This window comes from Melanotaenia boesemani, chromosome 24 (genome assembly GCF_017639745.1).
Source record: "Melanotaenia boesemani isolate fMelBoe1 chromosome 24, fMelBoe1.pri, whole genome shotgun sequence".
NCBI classification, from domain to species: Eukaryota; Metazoa; Chordata; class Actinopteri; order Atheriniformes; family Melanotaeniidae; genus Melanotaenia; species Melanotaenia boesemani.
The window spans coordinates 10094004-10118071 of record NC_055705.1 but is presented as its reverse complement, the minus strand read 5'-3'; the positions used below and the strand labels follow the sequence as shown (position 1 = coordinate 10118071).

The window sequence follows — 24068 nt, the reverse complement described above, 5'->3', positions numbered from 1 at the left end:
ATTTATGGAAAATGTGCTCAATATTTTTTCGTCTTTCCATTTCGTTACTTACACTCAACTAAACATTCACACCTGTAGCCCCATTAGAAATATATTTACTGAGGAAAATGTGTAAAAAGAGGGATTAATAAATTTTTTTTTAAATTTGAGGCTTTAGTGATGGCCTTGTCAGGCTACAAGACGGATCAGTTTGGCCTTTCATCCAAAACAGTCATAACACAAATCCACCATTTAAAAGCTACTGCTTCAATATTTAAGTTTTTCCATCTTTGTTTAAAAAATACATTTTTTGCAGGATTTTTAGACAAATATTAAAATCTATAATACACTAAAACTTGAATGCAGTAACAGTCCATGCTGTATCAAAGTCCAACTAACAAGTTGTGCAACTTTATTCAAAATAGCTCACTTTAAACCCTTATTGAAAATCCCACCGGTATCAAATTATTTGCAGAAAACTTGGATATTAATGATCACAAGGCATCAAATTATAAATCGTTCACTATCAATATAACAGCTGTTCATTTATTGATGCTCCTTTGCAGAATTAAACATCGACTACCTCTAAAACCATAAAAAATGTCCTGGTGGGTATGCATTAACCGGCCTGCTCACTGCTTGTAGGAACAGTGTGCAGAAAAACGTGATTTTAGACACACCAGTGAGTTTGTGTTGCTGCGCAGGAATGAGAGCAGATGCGCCACTAGGTGGCAGCATTCAGCAGGAAATACCTTGAGTAAAGACACCTTCCTGAAATCAGCTTTCTATATGATTTTATAGGAGGAATTAAAACCTAAATTAGATGGGAGTTATATTGTTTGACTCATTTTATCACATATGATTATATGTATGAGTTAATGTATGTATGTATGAGTCAATTTTAAGTCCAATTATGCAAAACTTTTATTTTATTTACATGAAAAATCTTCCTGACAGTCCCAGAGCAGAACACAACCCCTCCATCAATCTCCTCTTTAGGCAAACGCTGACATGGCCCACTGTTTAACATCAGTGGGACACTGTGGGTACTTCTGGAGCGCCTCCATGATCTGACTGTGGTCCAGCATGAGTCTCATCAGCTGGTACTCCCTCTGATTTTTGGCCGAGGAGCAGTCGACTGGCCGGATCAGCTCCAGCTGCTGGAGGTGTTCGAAGGCCTGCAGTTGAAAAGATGACAGAAATGAGGGGCTGGTTTCTGGACCTTTGTTGGTGTTTTGTCCCCGTTGCTCTCACCTTCATGACAACAGGCTGCTCAAAGTTGTACATGGAGTTCGACTTCCTCTGCAGGAACTTCTTAAACTCTAAATGCACAAGATTCACAGAACAGAAATATCAGCTGAGATATTTTTTCTTTCACCTACATATTTAAAAATGAGGTCCTACCGTTATGAACCATCTGGAGGTTAAACGGCTCTCCTTCGTAGACATCGTTGAGGTGCTTCATGGCGATGATCAGGCACAGCTCCAAGATTGACAGACCTATAGAGAAGCAGAAAAACACAGCTATGACTTGTGTTTAGGTTTCTGAGTTCCCAGAAAGGCATTTCAGTCTTTTGGGTCCTACCGTGGAGCATGTTGGCCTTGGCATCGACGAGACAGAGACGACTGGCCTCCTGCAGGTCGGCTGGTTTAATGGTGGGTTTGGCGACAGAGACGCGACTCAGACACAACATCTACAGAGTGTTTCTGTTATTAAGATGCTGCAGATGTGCACGATCATAAGACGTGTGTGTGTTCATCTCACCAGCAGCATGTGCAAAGAGCAAAAGTCTTTACTGGAGTTGAAGTGTCTTTGCAAAACGTCCTGGACAGATTTGTCCTCACAGAGACTCTAAAAAGAAAAAAAAAGTCTTTAAATGCAAGAACTTGCTAAAAAAAAAAAAAAAAGTGTCATATCTGAGCATCAGCATTGTTTCACCTCTATCCCAGCGTTCCACTCCTGAGCGAATTTGCTGTCTGGGAAATCTGTCGGCAGGCTGAGCTGAGTCCTGACCCGCTCCAGGTACTGAGCGAACGTCAGGCTGCTCAGCAGGTGGATCTGACGGTGAGAAAACCGGGACTTCACTCGCTTTTCCAACAGCTCCAGAACGTCCTACATGGAAGCAAAAAATCATTTTATCAAATAAAAAAAAATGTACTTAAATAATTTAAATATCCTAAAATAAAAATACATTTAAAAATTGTATTCATGAATAAATTTAAATTCAATTATTCTAAAATAAAATATTAAATTTTCAAATTCATTTACTTATATTTATACAAAAGTATTAAATAAAAAAATTAAAATTTAATTAACTACAAATAAATAACTAGATAAAAAATGGATTAACTTAAAATGAATGCACTAAATTAAATAACATTTTTATTTACTTCAATTAAAAATAAAATTAACTTAAAATACAAATATAAAAAAAATCAATTAAAAAATTAAAGAAATAAAAAAAAAGGAATTAAAATATCTAAATTATTATTATATTAAAAATATCTTACAATTAAATGACATTTTTTCCAACTTCATGTAGGAGTTAGTATGAAATGGTTTTTCAGGACCCACCAGTCTGCAGGTGGTGCCGACCACAGCGATGGGTGCCTGGGCAGACTGGGAGACATCAAACAGGTTGTAGAGCAGAGTCTGGTTCTTATGGTGGGCGAACAGGTCGAACTCATCCAGGACAAACAACACCGGGCGGCTGCTGCTGCGATCACCTTGACAACACCGAAGAAGCATCCATGACTTAAATGATGCTAAACTTTGTGCCAAATCTTCTAAAATTAATCATTTTCTAACCTTTTTTTAACGCCTCCAGCAGGAAAGACAAATTCTCTGCAAAACTTCCCTAAAATGAGACAAAAATATATTTTAGCTGCATTTTTTTCCCCCTTTGGCAAAATCTGTTGATAATACTCACGAAGACTTTGTCACCAACAACATTTTCCAGCTGGAGTTGTCTGGTTATTTCTTTTAGTGCTATTCTGTCATCAGTCTGTAGCAGACCTACAGCAAACAGACAAACAGGTATAGAACAATATGGTTTCATGATTTATTTGTTTTGGACTTGAATAAAAGAGCAAAAAAAAGAAATTAGGAAAAAATCAAAGGTTACCATTGAGATTAACTTGTAAAAGATTCTTCTGCACTTCTTTTTCTTCCAGCAGCTCCTTTAGCACACACTTCAGCAGCTATAACACACACACAAACTGTTAACTCATCAATTTATTGTCTTTTTATATTACACACAAGCCTGCTTTATTCTCTTGAACGTTTACCATAGTTTTTCCCGCTCCTCTGGGACCGATGATCAGCGCCGAGTTACTCTCTCCATGGACAGCCGTCCGCTTCAGCAGCTCCACCAGGTGTCTGGAGATAAAAAGTTTTAAAGTTTCAGAAAAAAAGGGGAGATTTTAATCACTTTTAACAATGGAAACAACTCTTTCTAATGAGAAAAAATTCATTAACATATCAGTGTTGCATGTGGATTTTACAATGGGCTCCACAGAGCAGCTCCTGGGCCATACATGAGTGAGCTGGGAGCTTCCCCCAGTCTGCAACTGGGACAGAGCAGGCAGCAAGGTAAGACTGAAGCGGGTCACTGAACATCTTTCTTTACCACAGATTACACACTACCAGACCTATTACAGCTGATTTATCCAGGTTAAAAACATGCTAAAACCTTCATCAAAGAAATTTCCTTGACAAAAATAAAAGTATTCCTACTTGTGTTGAGCTTCCACTCCCTCCGGCTTGTCAGGGAGCCTCTGATGGCAAAACCGCTCCCTTAAAATCTGATGAACCTTGAAGTGAAGGTGAAAAAAGTACAATTAAAATACTAAATATTTGATTCATCTCACCACCACGATAGAAATAATATCAAGTAAAGGACAAGTGACAAACCTGATTGATGCACTCTCCTATGGGCAGATGCACATCTTTTACTTTCCTTTTACTCATGATGATGTAAAGCTGAACTGCAAACATGTTAAATAGTTAAGTACAGGTCATTAGGTCACTGCAGGTGCATAAAACGTAACCTTATTAACGTAACCACTCAAGCTTTTCTCAAAACACAGTAGCAACACCTTGAAGATACACGGAGTTGTAGTCATCTCCCATTCGGCGACTAGCTAATGCATAAAATAAGCTTATTTTGCAAAGATATTCCAATTGAAATAAACTAGTTAGGACTGTTAAATCGCCTTCACGATGTAGCCGACATTTTTTTAAAACATATCACAACTATTTGTGGACGCCGAATTTAAAAACTACTCTTAACCTTTCTAAATAGTCACATTTTACATTGAGAATCGCATTAATATATGCAAAAAATGAGTAATTGACTTTATGTCTTAATTTAAGACTGGAGTTTGGCGTAGCTTCTTTGTACATGCTACATAGATCGACACGCGAAGCAGCAAGCTGCAAATGAGTCACGTGCTGTGTATCTGTTAGTAGACGGACTTCGATTAACCAGTTAAAGTAGCATCAGTTAATATAGCTGTGTACATATATCAAATTAGGCACACGTACCTTTAGAAGCAGCAGAACAGTCTCTTAATCTTCGCGGGAATGCTGCTCCGCTTGCGATGACGACTTCCTGCTTAGGTTGGATCTTCAATCTGATTGGCTGTGGTGCAGACGCGTAAAATAGTGTTTATGATATTATAATTAAATATACTTGAATACCAACAAAACCGCATGTTGTAACCATTTACTATGACAGTGTATTATTAGTAACGTAGAGATTAGTAAGTCATACAGGAAATAAATGTGGAAATGTCGCCGCCTAGAGGCAAAGGAAGTAACTTTACTATACAAGCTTTTTTATACTCAAACCTGCCCCCTGTAGGCAAGGTGTGTTACTGCAGTGTAAAACCCCATCTCTCTTTTTATCTTTTATCAATCAAATCAAATCAAAAATTGCTTTAAAATTTGAATTAGGGACATTTTATATATATATATAAAAAAACATATTACAACAATCTAAATACCAAAAATTGTACATTCCACTTTATTTATTCAAACAAACATAACAATCACACCTAAATTACACCTCACTATACATTCTGCTTGACTGATTTTATGCTGGATGTTGATGATTTTTTATGTACAATAATAAAGAATTTATTTCACATTAAACATAAATTTAAAAAGCTAACATTCATCAGCATTTTAGTCACTTTAACATCAATACAGTACCCATTAAATAAGTCTGAGTTTCAGTTGTCTAGAAAAGTTATAACAAGCTAGCATAAAATTCACAAAAGCACTCTATCAAAACATTTCATATAACTCAGATGATTTATTTTCTATTTCTTGAAATAAAATAAATAAAAATAGTATTCATTGAAACCTGTTTTAAAATGTAGTTAAACTTGAACAGTTTTTAAATATATTTTCTTTTTTTCTTCTTTTCTTTTTATTTTAATGGGGGCATTTACTGCTTCATCTTTGTCTGTTTCACAGTGAATATGAAGTCCTTGAAGATGCACTTCCTGCAGTGTTCATATGACAGATGGGGGGGGAAGCAAAATAAACTGCCAAATATCTCACAAATCATTGAGTCTGGTCTCACATTTTTCCTGTCACATAACTGTAAAATATTACCCTCCATTCACATTTGCAGTCCTCTGTTTGTCCTTTAAAACACATGAAACTCTCCATTTGCTGCAGCCAGGCAGTCTTTTAACACCTTCTCAGGTTTGCCCTTCAGAACTGCAATTTCATCATGTGAATAAAGTTCTTGTTTTTGACCTTTTATGACTTTTAATTATCTTGTTTGGGCTTTTTGTTATATACATGTTGACAATAAGGAGCTTGATGGCTATGTTTGGAGCTTCTATAAACTTATTTTACTTAATGTCGTGAAGTTTATATTAAGCCTTTCTGTTAACGTAGGACAAGAAAATATCTTGTGACTTGCTGTAAGGACTGAAAATATGATAAGTCAGGTCTTCATTTTGCAATTTAAAAGAAAAAGAGAGATAGAAATGGTGGCTAAAGATACTGCAGGGGCCCCAACAGACCCCTAGACCTGACTGTAAGAACCATCAGTGAATACTAAAATGCAAAATCCTTAGCAGCAAACAGAAGATTTCAAAAAGCACAAACGTCAAAGAGAAAACGTGATGTACTATAAAAAAAATAAATTAATTAAATTGAATTAAAAACACACCAAAACTGGACAAACCCCACACTTTTTATTTTGTAAAAAATGTTACATGAAATATTTTCTAGTTTGTTGCTGTTGTGAAATATTTTTTCGGTGTGGCTTTGTAAAATGTTTTTCTGACGTGCCTTTTTTTTTTTTTTTTTTTTTTTTTACCTTTAAAAAATTCATTTTTATGTTTGCGTCCTCTTAATGGTTTGTGATTTCTTGCGATGTTTTCGGAATTTTTGCTCCGTTTTGATCACTGTGGTATTGTTTAGCACCTCGGTGCCACCTTATTGCATATCTGTGTGAGTCATCCCACCCACATATCCAGCTGTTCTTCGCTCATGTAATGGTTTAATTCTAACTTTTTGCCATGCAGAGCTCACGTATGTGCGCTCTGGAGGAAACGTGCATCACCTCTCCCATCTGCTGGCTGCTGCTGCCGCGCATGCGCAGTGTAGTTCTCCATCATTTCCAATATTCCAGTGTAGGAGAACCAGCAGAGGCAGAGAACTAATGGGTAGGCTTCTTATTCTTATTTTTCCTTACCCCAGAAATGTTCTGTTGTTAATCTGCTTCAACCTTTTAGCACCTATACGCACTCACTGGGATGTCCGAGTAAGAACGGACAGTTTGCGGTTTTTATTTGACGCAGACAGAAACGTTAGTGCCTGAAAAGCGTCTCCTCTTCTTCTTCGCTGCTCTGCAAACGCAACGGGTTTGCACGGCTGTTAGCTAGCATGCTAAGCTAACCCGTGCTAACTCGGCCTGGCCCTGGCCTTGCCTGGCCCCTTGGCTCGAAACCTAAGGCGGCCCTAGCTGGTTTTTACTTCGACAATTTGAAGTCGGAATCTGGGCTGCGGGTCCTCAACGTGTACGACTCAGGTTACGATTAATCAATTAATTGCTCAAAGGTTAATAGCCTAGCCGAGCTTACTTTCTAATTCATTTTCGTTACAACAAGCTAGCAGACTAGCTAAGTAACGGTAGCTAGACAGCTGACGCTCGGTATGCTAACCCTGAGCTAGTTCAGATCCTGTGTCCAATGCATCAAAAAGGAGTCAGACAAGACTGAGTCCGCTTGTTGACGCGGTGCTTTTTAACACGAAGGCCCTCACAACATTAAGCTTGATCTGTATATCTCGCCCTGTCTCAAACTAAACAACAGCAAATGCTTAGCGGTTGTCGATAAAACGCTATTAAAGCAACATTTGGCACAGTTGATGGGCAGCTTGGCTAATGTTCACAAAGCTAATTGGCTATTATCTTACATGTAAGCACCTATGGTTGTTTTGGTAGCGTCCACCAGCGCTGGTTATGTTCTCTAATGTTGAGGAAAAGTCTTGTCATCAAGCCAAGTTGTATAGCTGTCAACTTCGAAGGCTGCTGCAGGACAGTTATGGCTAAATTACCCTTAACGCTTGCCTTAGCCAGCTCTTCTGGGTTACAGCTAAATGTGAATGCTATTCTGAGAAATGCAGGATCTAATCTAGACAGTTATTAAAAGTGAAGTGGGGTTTATGGTGTGAACCGGTAATAGATCAGGGTAGTCGTCCTTCCCAATGTTGCAGTCTGTGTCCCTATAACCACAATTACACATAACTAACAGCAGATGCTTAGTGCACCAGTGGTGCATATTCTGCAACTTAAGGCAGATTTTGCTTTGCACTTAAAACAGCTGGTGAAATATACAGCTCTGTATGCAGGCATAAATTTACAGAGAGACGCTTAAAATGCGTTGGGGGTATTATTATAAATGTGTCCTGAACTGCCCAGTCAACCTTTAATTCTAACTGTTAGTCTACACGATATATTCACCTCTGTTTGAAATGTTTTATCACCACCTTTATCCTTCTTACTTAATTTGTTAATTTATTTTGTCAAATAGGGTTCTACCATTTCGGCACCCTGGAAAACAATTGCAGTGCATAATACATTTTCATAGATGGAGCAAAACAACTGATGCTGTTCCTAGCACCTAAATTTACTCCCATCTTTTAAGTGAAGTTAAACTATATAATGTTAGTTTTAACCATGTTGACCAAAAGAAGATTTGCATGCACAAAATATGGCATGACACCACAAATATCACCTAACCCTTGAATTTCCCAGGTAGATAGTCACCTGATCTAAGATGTGGCAGTCTAAGCAGACATGTTTAGATCATTATCATATACATTAAGATCCAAATGTGTGATTGTAAATAGATTTCAGATGCCATTTTAACATTTTCTAAAACTACAGCATCCAATCGAGAAAGGTCGGATGTGTTTTTAAGGTTGCACTGGGCTGTAATTGTGTTCACTTGGTCTTACAAATCTAAAAACTTAGCCCTTTTTTGTTATCTTTTCAAATTGGCTTTATTCATTTGTTACTCACTGAAGACTCGAGTAATCCACTTTGTACAGAACTGGGTCAAAATTTCTCACAATCTGCTGGCAGTTTTTATTTTATTGCATGCTTCCACAGTTATAGCCTGGCTTGAATCATGAATAGCAGGTGAAGGCTCATAGATACTTGCAACAAAAGAAGAAAAAAAATAAATAAATAAAAAGACGACCGTTTCAGTCAAATTCAATACCAGATATTCATCTCTAATGATTACATTATATTTCATTTTATAGCCGTTGTGACATAATATATAATATGACATAATAATTTCCCTCTGGGAATAATAAAGTATTTTTAATTAAATTTTTCATTTCATGACACATTTTTAATCAGAGGTTAAACACTGCACAAATATCATAGTATGCACCACCTAATGATACCCAGGCTTAAGATGTTATGAAATGCACAGAAGCTACTTTGTGTGCTTGTGTTTTTGTAAACTCTAGACATTAAGATGGAACGTTTTCATTAACATAAACTGCCATCCTTAATGGGCTACAGATTTAGTTACTGAAACATCTTTAGATGAGAAATCATTTTGATGTGATTTTTCATCTAAAACAGTTTTTTAGTTTTGAGACGGCATTGCTGTTAAGCTTCAGTAGTATTTTTCTGCATGAATGTTTTTCTGAGAGGCCTCTTCCTCTCCACTCTTCTTGTTGTATGAAGTCTCCAACTGGATGGATTTCAGTTTAAATGGAGTTCTCATAACACGCAGGACAGCTGAGTGCCGAAACTTGTACTTTTCCCACAGATGTTTGCATTGGTGCTGCATCTTTTCCTTACTGTTATGTGAGAATACCAGCTACATCACATTTAGACTCTTTACCGAGGGGTCAGTTTTGCATTCCTAGATGGTTAAAATATTTCTGCTGGTTTGCCTGTAATCGCAGACAATGACTCTGCAGGGATGTTGTCAGGCCTCACATAACTCCTTGTCATTTATTGAGGGCATTTCTCCTCAACATTGTTTGTAGAGAGAGAAAAAAACAGATCGGTGCATAGAGAACAAAATTGGTGTGTGGGACCTTTTACTTCATGATTGATTTCAGGATCCACTTCTATGTTTGTTTTATTTTTTTTAAGCCAGCAGCATGAAATTCTGATTTAATCAGGTGATTTTTTTCCAAAAGCTGTACTAAAATGACAGCTGTAACCTTTAGCTCTTTATACACACAGATCACACTACAATGTAAAAATAAGGGGAAAAAACCCCACTTATCTGATAAACTGTTATTTGCCCGTGCATGTTCACATTGTCTGGACATAGGCAGCTTAAACCAATGTCAATACTGTCAAAAAACATGATGGTTATGCAAAATTGACTGTACATACACACTCATCTAACTACTTTTGCACTGACCCCCAACATTCAAGCTCTATTTATTCATTTTAGTTTTTTTTTTCTCTCCTTCTTTTCTACAAAAACAGACTGGGTACTGGTTCGAAGACAGAACCAAAGTTAAAATGAGTAGTTTGTTTTGCTTGCTAAAGAACTCACGTCAGCCTTCAGAAAACAGTACAATGCTAACTCTTTGCTAGGTCACAGCGAAGTACCGCGTATGTTGGGGGTGCGGTTATAGAGACCAAACAGACCAGTTGGAATGTTGTCACTGCCATGTTTAAAAATCCAGAGCTACGTAGCATTAAATCAATTTAATTCAAGACAGGGCAATAAAAGTGAACAGTAACGTGGGAATGAAGTTGAAGCAGCAGTGGAAGAACATTAGCTCAGTGTTCCTCTCATTTTTCTCTGCTGTTAAATGTTTTATATCCACAGTCATTTCTGTAAACGCTAACCTGTGTGGCATATAGAGTGACATTCGCAGTCATGGTTTAGGGTTTTTAAATGGTGTTGTCAACCACATACATTAACTTTTGTCAAATGTTTTAATAATGTTTTAATATCCTGCTCAGTCTAAATAAATTTGATTTGTATTGCTGTTCGTTAATGCTGGTTAGAGTTTGTAAATGTCCACATTTACATCCATATTATGAAATAAAAAATACATTCTTTATCCCAGAGGGAAAATATTTAAGCCCAGTGTATGTCTGACAACAAAGAAAGGCAATTTATTTATTTATTTTTTTGTCTTATAGAAGATGATCTTTCAATACAAGACTGAGTTGTTGCTGTGTCTTTCGGTAACTAACATAAATACATACAGGTTTAACTGAGATTTACTTGAAAGTGCTGTCATTCTCAATTATATTTAGTTTTCTTTATATTTCATGTATACAAGCACCTTTTAGTACCGGCACCATCGGCTGCCTATGCCTGGTTGGATAAGGGTGCATTTACACCATCTCTGGTTGGTCTGCTGTAAGCGAACCCCAGTCTGCTTGAATAGATAGTACAGTTCATTTGAAGTAGTGTGAAAGTGCATTGCACCCTGGTGTGGACCAAAGAAGTGACCTCTGGTCTGCTTGAAAACTAGGTGTCTCTGTTCATTTGCAAGTGAACCCTGGTATGGTTCTCTTGTGGATATAGAATGTGTCTTTAACCTGGATTTAAATAAACTAAGTGTTTCAGCTGATCTGAGGCTTTCTGGGAGTTTGTTCCAGACATGTGGAGAATAGAAGCTGAATGCAGCTTCTCCATGTCTGATTCTGACTCTGGGAACTGATAAGAAACTGGATCCAGATGACCTAAGAGGTCACTGATGTATTTTGGTCCTAAACCATTCAGAGCTTTGTAGACTAGAGACAGAACTTTAAAGTCTATCCTCTGATGGATCGGTAGTTCGTGTAAAGACCTCAGAGCTGGACTGATGTGGTCCACTTTCTTGGTCTTAGTGAGGACTCGAGCAGCAGAGTTCTGAATAAGCTGCAGGTGTTTTCTTTTTGGTAGTCCTGTAAAAACACTGTAAGGCTGGAATATACTTGCTGTTAGTGATGTGTACGTATTAGGGCTAGGTAATATATCAAGATTTTCAAGTATATCGAGACTTTATCAGACGCAGTATAGAAGGAAGCAATATCGTTTATATCGAGATAGCTTGTTTTGAGTTAAAAGCATCTTTTCTTTTGCATTTTGCACAGCTGTATTTTTGTTATGGTCATTGAAAAGTATTTTAAATTTATTTAGTTTTAGGAGCATTTAATTTAATATAAAGGTACTGTAATTTCAGTCAGCTGTTTTAATACACATGTGCTGCTGATCCTTAATAAAAGTATATTTGGCACTAAAGGCTGTAAATTAGAACTGTCTTTTTGGTTACTTGACAAAAAAAAAATATATCGCGATATATATCATATATCGTGATTCAGGTAAAAAATATCAAGATATAAGATTTGGTTCATATTGCCCAGCCCTAGTACTTATCATGGCTGCCACACGTTCCTAGCATTTGTTTGGCACGAATGCCACTTGCATTGACGCGAGGTAACATGTCACAAGCACAAGTTGCAATGTTGACTTGAATGCTAGAGGCACTCATGAAAACAAGAGCATGAACATGACAAGTCCAAGGTTTTGAAGACCATCTCTCGGACCTTGTCCGCAACTTTTTTCCAGGACGGTGGATCATGTGATCCAGCTTACTTTTACCCAGGTTGTTCAAAGCAACACATGATTGGGTCCCCCTGATCCAGAATCCCGTTTTTCAGGATCATCAAATCCAGATTTCCAGCATGTAAATCAATGTGGGCTCCTGGCTATGTGAAGAACCACAGGTAGAAGAGCCGGTATGGGGTCACTTTAAGTACTTTTTCCTTTGCGACAACACACAGGAAATCATGAACATCCACTTCTGTGTATAATTTTATGACTTTTCATTGGAGCAACAACAAATATAAAACTAATCCATTAACAACTACACTGTGGATATTTTGGGAATGTCTTAAATAAAAAGCGCAATGTCCCTGTCTGTGACAATGTTAATGACACACCTGAGCCCCATGTTGAGGTACCAGCCCAACCTTCGGCTTTCTGAATGAGGGACGGACAGGATGTGTAGTAAGGGATGCAGTTGTTAGACATTATTTTTGACAGGTTCTTTTCAGATAATGCAGTGATGACTGACAGCAAGATTGTTTATTGTATGTGTGTTTGTTATAGAATTTATTTGGGGTGTATTTCGTGGGGACAAGATAATGTTAGGTTTTATCCTTGCTTTACTCTGCTGAAAGGCTTAGTAGGTGGCCTATGCCTATTTTAACCACTTTATCCCTGTAACGGTTAAACAATCAGGTGCAAAATACAAATATAAGCATATGCGGCAAATTAAAAGTTCCAATATTTGATCAACTGTTGGGTTGTGCTGCATGTTTTTCTGAAATCTGCCTTGTAACCTTGCCCGCTGTTGGGATCAGGATAATCCTGTTTTTTCGATCAAAGTTATCCAGAGCCTACTCAAAAGTTTTGAACAACCCAAACTGAGGGTTTTGTCAGGATAACAACCAGGATTGGATTATGTGATTCAAGCCAATTTTGCTCAGCAGCATTCACGTCACTTCCTTAAAATATGCAAATTCCTAATACTACATATCGCAGTTTAGGCAGTTGTTGTAATATGTGTATCATAAAAAGACAAGGAAGACAAAGAGAAATGTTGGTTCTTTTTCTTCTTTCTTAAGTTCCAGACAGAAAACGTCTCTTTATTTTAATAAAACCGCTCTCTCTTAATTACATTAGATGCACCGCTGTAGCAGGACCAGACATGGAGGAAGAGGCGTTGGACTACAAGCCTATCTATTTATCTATCTGGCTGTGGACACTAGTTCCTGAAAAGAAAAAAAAAAGACTGTTGCGTTCACTTTACCCGATCTGCATCCAGTGGTTATTGCATTATTATGGACTGCTGAGAAAGAATAAGGTGGACTTTATAAAGGAAGTGAGACAAGCCCAAATAAGCAGCTACATGTTAAGAAAACAAACCCAAAAACCCACAACTGACGATATTTCCATGGGACTTAACAGAAAAACAAGCCCAAAGTCGCATGAAAAAAGCAGGCTTGGCAACACTGCTCCGAGTAAGCAGTTTTTCATTTATCAGAACCATAAATAGACATTTTAAGTGTTTAACTTCAGCTGTTTGCTTGTGCCAGTGCAGGAACACATAGATATAACTTTGTGTTCAGCTATTTAAGGCAGACGGTTGGCTTTTGGAGGACGTGCCATACAACCCCAATCTTTGTTACTATTGAACTCTATCATAGATTCTTGCTTGTTTTTCTGATGCAATTAAAAAAAAAAAAAAAAAAAACGAGATAAAATACCAAATGGAAACCTTTGTCACACTTGCAGATCTTTACTCTCTGTCCCCAGCTGTCTGAGGGCTATTTGACAAAGACATTTGTTGGAAAGATAATTTACTTTTACTTCAACTTGAACAGCAGTATTACCTCTTTTTCTGCTAAATATGGTTCTGCAGGATATGATTTTAATTATGTGTTGTATTTTTTTACTCATAGGATACCACAAACCTGTCCTGAGAAGATAGCTGCTCTATGTACCGTTACCGTATTTCCTGATAAACAGCATACATTTAGCTAATGTCCCATTTTTACTGTGCCACGGCCTTGTCTCCTGCTTTGGGTTCAGCATAGCCCTGTTATGAGTCAGAAGCACTAGAGGCTGAGAGGTTACTTTGCAAGGAGATCTTTCACTCTGACTAAATTCAGTCTGACTTACAAGCTTTGACGGGCATCTACCAGTATTTGAACTTCATGCTCTGAAAGAGGGGAAAAGCTACAAATATTGCATGACAGTATTCAGGCAGAATGAGATCAGATTAATGGTGCAATATATTTTTTTTAATATATGTCAACACAGTTTGCAGAAACAGGCTCTAACTCTGTTTGCAGTATTTACACACAGAAGAATACACATTTATTCACGTTTATCTGGTGTGGAGTAGGGATGTTAAGATTACAAATTTTCTTGGTATATGACTCACGATTTTACAATTGACATGATTAGTATGCGTTAATTTCCCAACATTATTAATGTATAAAATCACATGCACACTCCTTTATAGGTCTTTTAAGTTTTAATCAGGGCTGTCAAAATTAATGCGTTAATACAAGATTAATCTCTAGAATTCTCCCATTTTCTTTTTCTTTTGCATTAACTCACAAACAACAAAGTTATTTCTCATGACATATTAAAAATTTGGCATTATCTCAATGAGAGACGCTTATTTTGGGCACGTAGTTTCCTTGACACTGCGGTGAACCGAATCCACCAAAAACCACCTTATCCTCCTTATTTTTAAAGCTTCTAACAGTTTACCAGCCTTTAGAATTTTGTCACTGGGTGTCCAAAAACAAAGTTATTACTGGTGCTATTTTAAAAAGTCTGAGTTTGGCATGGTCCTGGCCAGAAAAGATGATTTAGGGCATGTAGGCGCCTTGTCACAGTAGTGAACCAAATCCACGAAAATCAACTTTCTCTTTTTTATTTATGAAGATTCTGACAGTTCAAGCCTTACTTTTAGAGGATGACCCTTTTGACATATCAAAAACTTTTTATTGTGTGCTTAATTAAGCTGATTTGGCATTATTGTTTAAACATGATCTTTTATGTGAAGTGATTATATTGAGGAATCTGCATGATTAATATATCTTGGCATTTAATAGTGTGATTTATTTTGAAATTAAATAATCGTCACATCCTTAGTGTAGAGTTGAGTGATGTTACGTTATCTTGTTTACTAGTTTGTGAAACTGGAAAATGGTTTAGCATTTAGCGACCCCATAATCTTTCTTTCTTAAATATATATGAAGACCAAACGGGAAACTAGCAATATTGTCGTTCACGTACTTCCAAGCGGTTTGATTTTTCCATTTAGAGGAAAAATGGGGGGGGGGGGGGGGGGATTAAAATAGATGTTTGTCCTACTTTTGTTTTGTAAACCAAAATGAATAATTGAATGACGAATAGTTATCCATTTTCAGATTTGTTCTAGGATAATGAGCACTTAATTTGTTTTTAGTTGTTTTGTTTGTTTTTTTATTTGAGAAAAGCCAGATGGGAAGTTATCTCTGCTGTGTGAACTGTGTTGACTACACATACAAAAATGTCTGGAACTCATTTTATCACCATGAATACAGAACAGAAAATTTCCTTTACTTGTTTCACATGTGCATTAAGAAAATGAAAAGTGATCATGTCTTAGGGAATGTTTTGTTTCCATCTGTTTCCGTTGATACTGAACAGGTTAATTTGATAGTTCATAGTTAACCAACAATTTCCTTCGTCTATTAGTGCTTGCTGTTCTTTAACACGAGTTGAATCTAAGAGCTGTGCCCAAGACTAAAGTTGCAGATGCGGATTTTAGACCCTGTCTGTATGCTTCATGTGTTATGAAGCATTTGTGTTGCTATCTCAGACAAAAAAAAATAAATAAAAAAATCAAATGTCGGTAGTATTTAACTTCACTTGTCAACATCTGATGGTGTTATGACAGATATCACCATGTGATAATGTGATGATGGTAGATGGTTGGTGAGAAGATGCTGTATGAATTCTGCATTATGATCTAGAACATGGTAGAGATGATGCTGAACCACATATATAGATATATATGCTGCATTTACTGACCTTTGGACATCTCAAGTTTACCCAAAGGAAGGTCAGTTAACACAAAAGATTTGTAAGCATTGGCTTGCAGTAAAAACTGGCAAATTTTACAATTTGATTTGATTAATCAAGATTAATTAATTTGTAAACTGTGATTAAAACTTTTTTCTGTACTGAGTGTTTTTTTTTTTGTTGGCTTTCTTGGCTCTGAATCTGGGTTTTGTTCTTAATTGAAATACAAGGAAGGCATTGCAATGCTATGATGACACGCTATTACGCCGTTGACCAGTCTTTCGCTATCCAGCTTATACTCCACCTGCCAGGTGAGGGTATGGTTGGCTGTGGAAACACAACAAAGATCAAGGTTTACCAAACCAAATCGTGCCGTCCTGAGCTGGTGTTACACCAAAATCTGTGACCCATCAGAATCTGTGACCACAGGAGGCGACAGTGTACGACTTCTTGAAAACACTGTATTTAAGTCTAAGATAATTATAATGCGGGTACAGTAAAGTCACACATTCTGATTGCTATCAGAAATGGTGACCTCCACCCTTTGACAGCAGAGTGTAAATGTTTGCTTTGGGACTTCGATTTCTAGAATTACATGGTTAAAAATTTCAACGTTTACCACTGTGTAATATGTACACTATAATAACTTTATATGTGTGTTGTTGGTTATGACTATTGATAGCTATCAGAAATGATGACCTAGGTCACCCCTCTTATAGTCTGGATTCCTCTAACATAATACACTATATTGCTAAAAGTATTGGCTCCCCTGCCTTGACTCTTGTATGAACTTAATAGACATTCCATTCCTAATCAAATGAGTTCAATATGATGTTGCCCCAGCCTTTGCTGGGGCTCTCCACTGCTGCCCTTCGGGTGGGGCTGGAGTTGTCTTCGGGGTGGGGTAGCTTGGGTTAGTGCTCCGGGGCTGCTGCTGAGGGCCCGGGTCTCTGGGCTGCCCTGGTCTGCGTCTGACCTTCGTAGAGGCGTGGTCGCATTTGCACGACCTCACTCACCACTCTTCATCACTGATTACTCCTTATTCCTCATGCTCTGCATGCTGACACAGTCACTGAGTTGTCCAGTGGGTTTATATACTAAGAGATAATTCTTTTTTTCCTTTTTGATTTGGTTATTATTTAAGAGCTCCTAATGACTAGCAGCTCTGTGTTTTTTTTTTTTTTGTAAAAGTTGTAGGAAATTTTATGGTGTGTTCATGTACAGGTGTAACAGTTTGTTGTCTGGTGATGGTGTAGATTCTTTCCCTTTTGCTTCTTTTTGCTATTTTCCATCTTTTCCTGTCCCCTCCGGTCAGGTCCAGCAAGATTACATAGATTCCGTGATTCTAAGTAAATGAAAAAAATAAATGAATCAGATTATCAAGAGGAGCCTTACCCATAGGCCTCCCCTTGGCAGAGCAAATTTGTTCAGCATGATACAGCAACCAGATTATCATTTTGCTTGCTATGATGCTGGACAGGACAGGTTAAAAAAAAAAAATCTTTGACCATTCCTCCAGAAGCTCATTTGTGAGGTCAGACACTGATGTTGATGAGAAGGCCTGGCTCTCAGCCTCCGCTCTAATTCATCTCAAAGGTGTTCTGTTGGGTTGAGGTCAGGACTCTGTGCAGGCCAATCAAGTTAATCCACAACAAACTTGATCATCCATGTCTTTATTGACCTTGCTTTGTAAACTGGTGCACAGACATGTTGGAACAGGAAAGGGCCATTCCCAAATGGTTCCAACAAAGTTGGGAGCATAGACTTGTCCCAAATCTCTTGGTATGCTGAAGCATTCAGAGTTCCTTTCACTGGAACTAAAGGGCCAAGCCCAGCTCCTGAAAAACAACCCCAAACCATAATCTCCCCTGCACCAATCTTTACACTTGGCACATGCAGTCAGACCAGTAGTGTTCTCATGGCAACTGCCATACCCAGACTCTTCCATCAGATTGCTAGATGGTGAAGCACAATTCATCACTCCAGAGAACGTGTCTCCACTGATCCAGAGTCCAGTGGCAGCGTTCTCTTCACCACTGCATCCAACACTTTGCTTTGCTTTTGGCGATGTGTGGCTTGGATGCAGCTGCTCGGCCATGGAAACCCAATCTATAAAGCTCTCTTTGCACTGCTCTTGAGGTGATCGGATGGCCACATGAAGTTTGGACATCTGTAGTAACTGACTTTGCAGAAAGTTGCCGACTTTTGCGCACTATCACCTCAGTATCCGCCGATCCTGACCAGTCACTTTATGGGGCCTTACACTTTGTGGCTGAGTTGCTGTCATTCGCATCGCTTCCACTTGGTTATGAGACCACAGACAGTTACTGTGGAATATTTAGGAGTGAGGAAATTTCACGACTGGACTTGTTGCATATACTTGTTACATATGTGTATATATATATGTATATATGTATATATATATATATATATATATATATATATATATATATATATATATATATATATATATATATATATATATATATATATATTAGTGCTGGGCAGCGATTAAAATTTTTAAGCACGATTTATCGCGTGACATGCTGCGATTAATTGCGATTAATCGCAGCATGTCACGCGCAAAATGTCTTCCCTTTAAAAGTAGGCCTACAACTTTATAAAGAAAATGCAGTAAATTTTGGTTTACAAACACGACATCAGGGGTCTCTAACCTGCGACTCTGGAGCTGCAAGTGGCTCTCTGGACCTTCTACAATGCCTCTAAATATGTAGCTAAAATGTTTTTTTTTAATCTGGTTTTCTTGTCATTAGGTTGGAAACCAGGAACTTTTTCTTTTTCTTTAACATCATTTTCTACAAATATCAACATCCCTTAGAAGAAAGTCTGTCTATCCTCTTTTTCTAAAGGTTTTATTTTTTTCTTTATTTTAAAACCTTATATAAGAAATAAAAATGTGGTTAATTAGAAATAACAAATATCCTATGGTGGCTCTTCATTAAAAATGTATATTAAGTTTCCTTTTTGAAAAGTCTTGTAACATTTGCGTCTCTAAAGGAGTTTTATTTAGCTGGCTGAGGGAAAAATGGCTCTTTGGATTGGAAAGGTTGCAGACCCCTGCACTGAACACATAAACAGGCTTAGCAGCAGTTTTCTCTTTAAACGGCAACAGTTAAAATAATTCTTCATATATATTTATAAAATCAAATATTTAATAGAAAGAAGGATGAAATGTTCAGGATTTACTAACTAAAAGGTAAAAAGTCAGCAGGATGAATTTAAAGTTGTGAAGCTGTTTCCTTCTAAACACAGAAGGAACAATATGTGATGAATATCAGCATCAGGTGAACAGACAGAAAGCAGGATGAGAATCTCAGAGCTTCTAGATGGTGAGGAGAGAGAAATATTCACAATATGCACAATAACTTCCATCCATGCACCTTTAGTGCTTCACTATCCAGATTTTTGTCTTATAAATTCTCTAAACTTCTTTTTTTTTAGCTTGACTGTTTAGCCTAACACCTCTGCAGCCTCCGCTACCGGGAGTTAAGGCGTTAACATCTTGTTTCTGGGTGTAGCGTCAGATGTGCAGCTATAAACGTGTGGTATCCACTCAGCTACCATCTGAGCAAAACCATTTCTGTGACCACCAAACACGCACCGCTGCAGCAGGGAAGAGATATATATGTCTCTGTGTGTGTGTGTGTGTGTGTGTACAAAAACTTGCAGCATAGTTCATTTTAGTTCTATATGATGGATTAATGGCAAGTCTCCAAATTATGGCTTTTACAGCCAATGAAAATGTTTCTGTTTTTCATTTGGTTATTGTTCTATTTTTCTAGGTACTTGATTGATGGATCTTTACTCTTTCTAAAATAAAATTGCTTCATTATGACTGTCTTTTTCCTGTCTTCCCTCACAGGAACCATGGGAATATCACCACCCAGCTGCGTGTGGGAACCAATACGTTAATCAGACTCTATGTATCAAACTGAGGAACTCTTTTTTTTGGTCAATGAAAGACAAACGATGAAAAATTGCTAATAAAGGCCCTCACCTTTGAAAATATAGAACATATCCTGATCCCCTCCCCCCTCCTTTCAGCTGGCATCTTTCCGAGTCGGATGACTCCGAATGACAAGATGCAGTAATGGAAGTCCACACGTTATTCAGTACTGTAGCCATGAAGCAGCTCAAAGGGTAGGGTCTGCTGTGAGCTCGCCTCACCCTGCCCACCCACACCCCCTTTTGCTCCACCAGAGAGCAGAGTCCCACGTTGAAACCTAACCTTGTGGTTCCTCCCTTCTTCTTCTTTAACCTTCCCACCACAACCTCCACCACGGCTTTGGACGACGGAACATGACGCACATTGCAAAAACACTGGTTAATGTCTGATACATATACCTCTGTGGTGTCGAGTGTAAAACCAGTGGAGCAATGAATGGCGGAAAGGACTGTGAGGCGGGAGATGAGCGGCAGGCCGTCCCTGTCCAGGTCCCCATTGGCTGGCAGCGCAAGGCGGAGCATGGCAGCAGTGTCGCGTATGTAAGGTAAGAAGACCTCATTGACTCATCAGAGGTTAGAGTGCAAACGTATCTGAAAAACACCATATAACCACAATACTTGGAGAATCTGCTGTTTATGTAACCACCAGGTAGCCCTTTTTCTTTTCTTTTTCTAAGATTACCATAATTCGGCTTAATATACATGTTATTTCCTTCCCAAAAATATGCTATTTAACTTTAACATAAGCTTTAATTTTTCATTATCTCAATAACTTTCACATTTTAAGCACAAATAAACAGAGTTACATTTATTTAAGCTGTTATTGTTACTGTCTACAACTTAAATGCCTCTTAAGTGATGCAAGAACAGTAAGAGAAACACGTATTAAAAAGCTGGAATTGAAGCGATTATGATTTTTCAACCAAGCTATGAAAATAGATTTTATTTATTTATTTTTTTTGTCTCTTGGTAGAAACTTAATCTTAGTGCAATGAATGTACTAATACTGAATTTAATGGGCATAAATTAAGGTATATTTATTACTATATCTGTACTAACTGCAATAATTTTACACTAAAAGTAAGAAACACCAACGAAAATGAGCAGATAAAATACTCTCCCATTTAGAGTGCAGTGAATGCTACAACAAACAGAACTAAATTTATGTCTAGTAACTGCTGTACGCCTACCTCCCGGAAGACACCAGCATTTAGGGATGGTATTACACTGTATCCCGCTGGCTGTGTTGAACCACACTCGCTTATAAACATGACTTTCTGAGGTCATAAAGCTACTTTGTTTTTGCTTTTTTGGTTGAACTGTGGAAGTCGGACTGACGGTGAGCTGCCAGCTGTGTTGAAATTTGGTAAAAATCAGCCTCTTATCTTTCTGCTGGTGGTTTGGGAGCCTCGGTGTGATATATTACACTTTGTAAATATGTTATTTTGAAAAGAAAAAAAAAAGAAAACAATGCCCAGGCCTGTATTTCTGCCTGCAGCACACCCTCATTGAAAATTGGTGTGTTCATGTCCCCATTAATGCTAATTAGAGAATTTGCGGTTCATTCTTCGGATCATTCTTGAACATAGTCCTGAATCCATCTTTCTCCACAGTACTTGGTAGAACCAGGTTTTAGGGTGTATGGACTGAAATGTTGTTGGTTTTTTCAATCCACTGCTTGATTTCATTGTTGTAGTAAGTACCTCAGCAAGGCAAAGTCAGCAAGTGATGCTTGATTTGAGTATCCTCCAACTTTTTCAGATTTACCTGAAGATGTAGAGGGTGCTGACCTGACTTATGCATTCTTGATACTTCAAAGAATTTGGTGCTGCAAATTGCTCATGTCGCTGCCTCCTGCAACAACTTTATTTAGACAGCGTTGGCTTCCTTCTGTGTCAGTTACCTGCTCCTACGAGACGGTCACACCAGCTGGCTAACTGTAATGCTAGTAATGGAGAAAGCCAGGTATATGAAATAATTATAAAATAATAATAGAAGAAAAAAAAAATAGGAATTTCACATTAAAATTTAGGACATTGTGGACTAATCTCACTTTCACCAATTTACTGAGTCAAACACATGCCATCCTTTTGGACCAGAGGCCTTCACTGGAGTGTGAAAGAAAATGGAGTTCATCTCATTTATCCACAGGTGATTTGCTGAAATATGTCACATATTTAGATTTCTAACAGGTTCTTTAACATGGCTGGAATAAATCAGACACTTGTCCTTAGGGATTAGTTGCAGCCATATTGTTTCTATTGTCTGCATTAAATGTTCTGTTTTTATTGTTGCTGCTTTGGCTGTGTAGGAATATGCAGGAAGTATTTAAACTGCTGTTGTTAAAGATAGATGAGTTTTATAAGAGAAAAGAAACTGACATATCAAAGGCGAACGTCAGGTTTTCATTTCAGTGATTTAATTCAAAGAGCCTCCAACAGGTTAGTTCAGCCTCCACACATGGTCAGAGTCTCTGTAATTGATTGGCTCTGCAGGAGAAGAACAGGAACACGGTGGCTTTATGATGACGCAGCTTGCTGTTTTGAGTCATGCTTGTTTCTTTTTACTGCTGTTTTGATGCTGTGGTGCATTTTACATCTAGTAGCAGCTAAAATCTCTTGAACATGATGTGCTTTTGGAGGTTGCTGGTAGTGCTGCAGTGAGCAGTTCACTGACACAGCTCATGCGTTTACGCAAACTGTTATTTCAAGCCTTTTAACGCCTTAAAGGAACCAGTCATTCATGAACAGAATCCAGTCACATGGTATCACAGCGCCGGATTAATGAGTTAGATTCTTGAGCCATCACCATGTCATGTAGGCTAGAAGTTGGTGGCCTCTAGCACGTGTATTTACCAGCCACAATGAACGAAAGCAGTTGGCTGGTGCTGAGTTTATTTTGGGTACTGGAAAGAATACTGTCTTCTTCTGTGGCTATGGCCTGATACTGTCACAGCACACTTATATTGGCTGATGTTGTTTTACATTCACAGTGTGTATTTTACTCCAGGAATAAGCAGCTGTGGATCCTCATGGTAGAGCTCTTCTCAGCCGCCATAACTGATGATTCACTCACTGTGTGTTTTGTCAATGAGCTACTGTATACGTTTGACCGGATCCAACCGGCACACATACATAGTTGTTCCCCACTCTTTTGGTCACAAAGGGGTTAAAACAATTCTCCAGCTACGACCTTTTAATCATAGTCCTTCTGTTTACTTTAAGTCCTCTTGTACTTCCACTTTTAGTCATGAGTCAAGTTAAGGAAAACGAAATATTTTCCATTTGTTCTTGAAATAATCCATTTTAAAATAACAACTGGGAATGATTTTGAATTACAATTCCGAGAGGCTGTTCATCCAGCTGCTTTTTAGTGCGCAGATAAGACATAAAACTATTTTTAACAAGCAAATAAATCAAACATACCCTTAAAAAACACCATTTATTTCCTGGTTAGATAGAAGAAAATAATAATGGAATCATTTTATAATTTGCATATAAGGTATTTGCAATACCTACATGTGCCTAAACATGCTAATAATCTCTGCAGGTCAAACATAGGACTTACAGACTTAAACAATCTGTTGCAGGTTCAGTGACAGGAAACGTGTCCCCAATAGCCAGACTCTTAGTGGCAATATTGGAAAGGATTATATAACACATTTATGAAGATATTTCAAGGTGTTGGTTGTTCGAGTCATCTTATTTTAAACTGGGAGGAAATGCAAATAAAAGGTGATGGTTGTAAAAAGGAAACATAACAGAAAACAACAGGAAAGAAAGCCCAGAGCAATATACCTGAAATAAAAAATACACAACAAAGAAATGAAAAACAAATCAGCAGAAATAGGAGTCAGTATCTGTGAGAGAAATGCAATAAACTGGTTGTAGGAAATGGGATTTACATGAAAAAAAAAAGCTAAATATAAACCATCACTAACACCTAAACAGAAGAAAACCAGATTACAGTGGGCTGATGAGAAGCAGTCATGGACTGTGGATGATTGGATGAAAGTTCATTTGATG

General features: G+C 37.8%; 2 protein-coding genes across 2 annotated transcripts in view; one reads left to right on the top strand and one right to left on the bottom strand.

Annotated features, from left to right (window-relative positions):
- Positions 1-887: 887 nt before the first annotated feature.
- orc4 (origin recognition complex, subunit 4) lies at positions 888-4662 on the bottom strand. The gene is made up of 14 exons (XM_041978307.1): positions 4526-4662; positions 3893-3966; positions 3716-3792; positions 3268-3358; positions 3105-3180; positions 2910-2995; positions 2789-2837; positions 2555-2706; positions 1919-2092; positions 1745-1831; positions 1565-1673; positions 1384-1479; positions 1234-1301; positions 888-1157 (listed from the first exon to the last, which is right to left on the bottom strand). The coding sequence occupies exons 2-14, from the start codon at positions 3947-3949 to the stop codon at positions 975-977; spliced, it is 1305 nt and encodes a 434-aa protein (XP_041834241.1). The 5' UTR covers positions 3950-3966; positions 4526-4662; the 3' UTR covers positions 888-974.
- A 1954-nt stretch (positions 4663-6616) lies between these two features.
- The window catches only part of LOC121635736 (methyl-CpG-binding domain protein 5-like), a 36152-nt gene continuing 18700 nt past the window's right edge, over positions 6617-24068 (top strand). The window contains exons 1-2 of the mRNA XM_041979048.1: positions 6617-6669; positions 19961-20588. Of these exons, the coding sequence (XP_041834982.1) occupies positions 20476-20588 (113 nt within the window). The 5' untranslated portion in view covers positions 6617-6669; positions 19961-20475. The remainder of the gene's footprint in view (positions 6670-19960; positions 20589-24068) is intronic.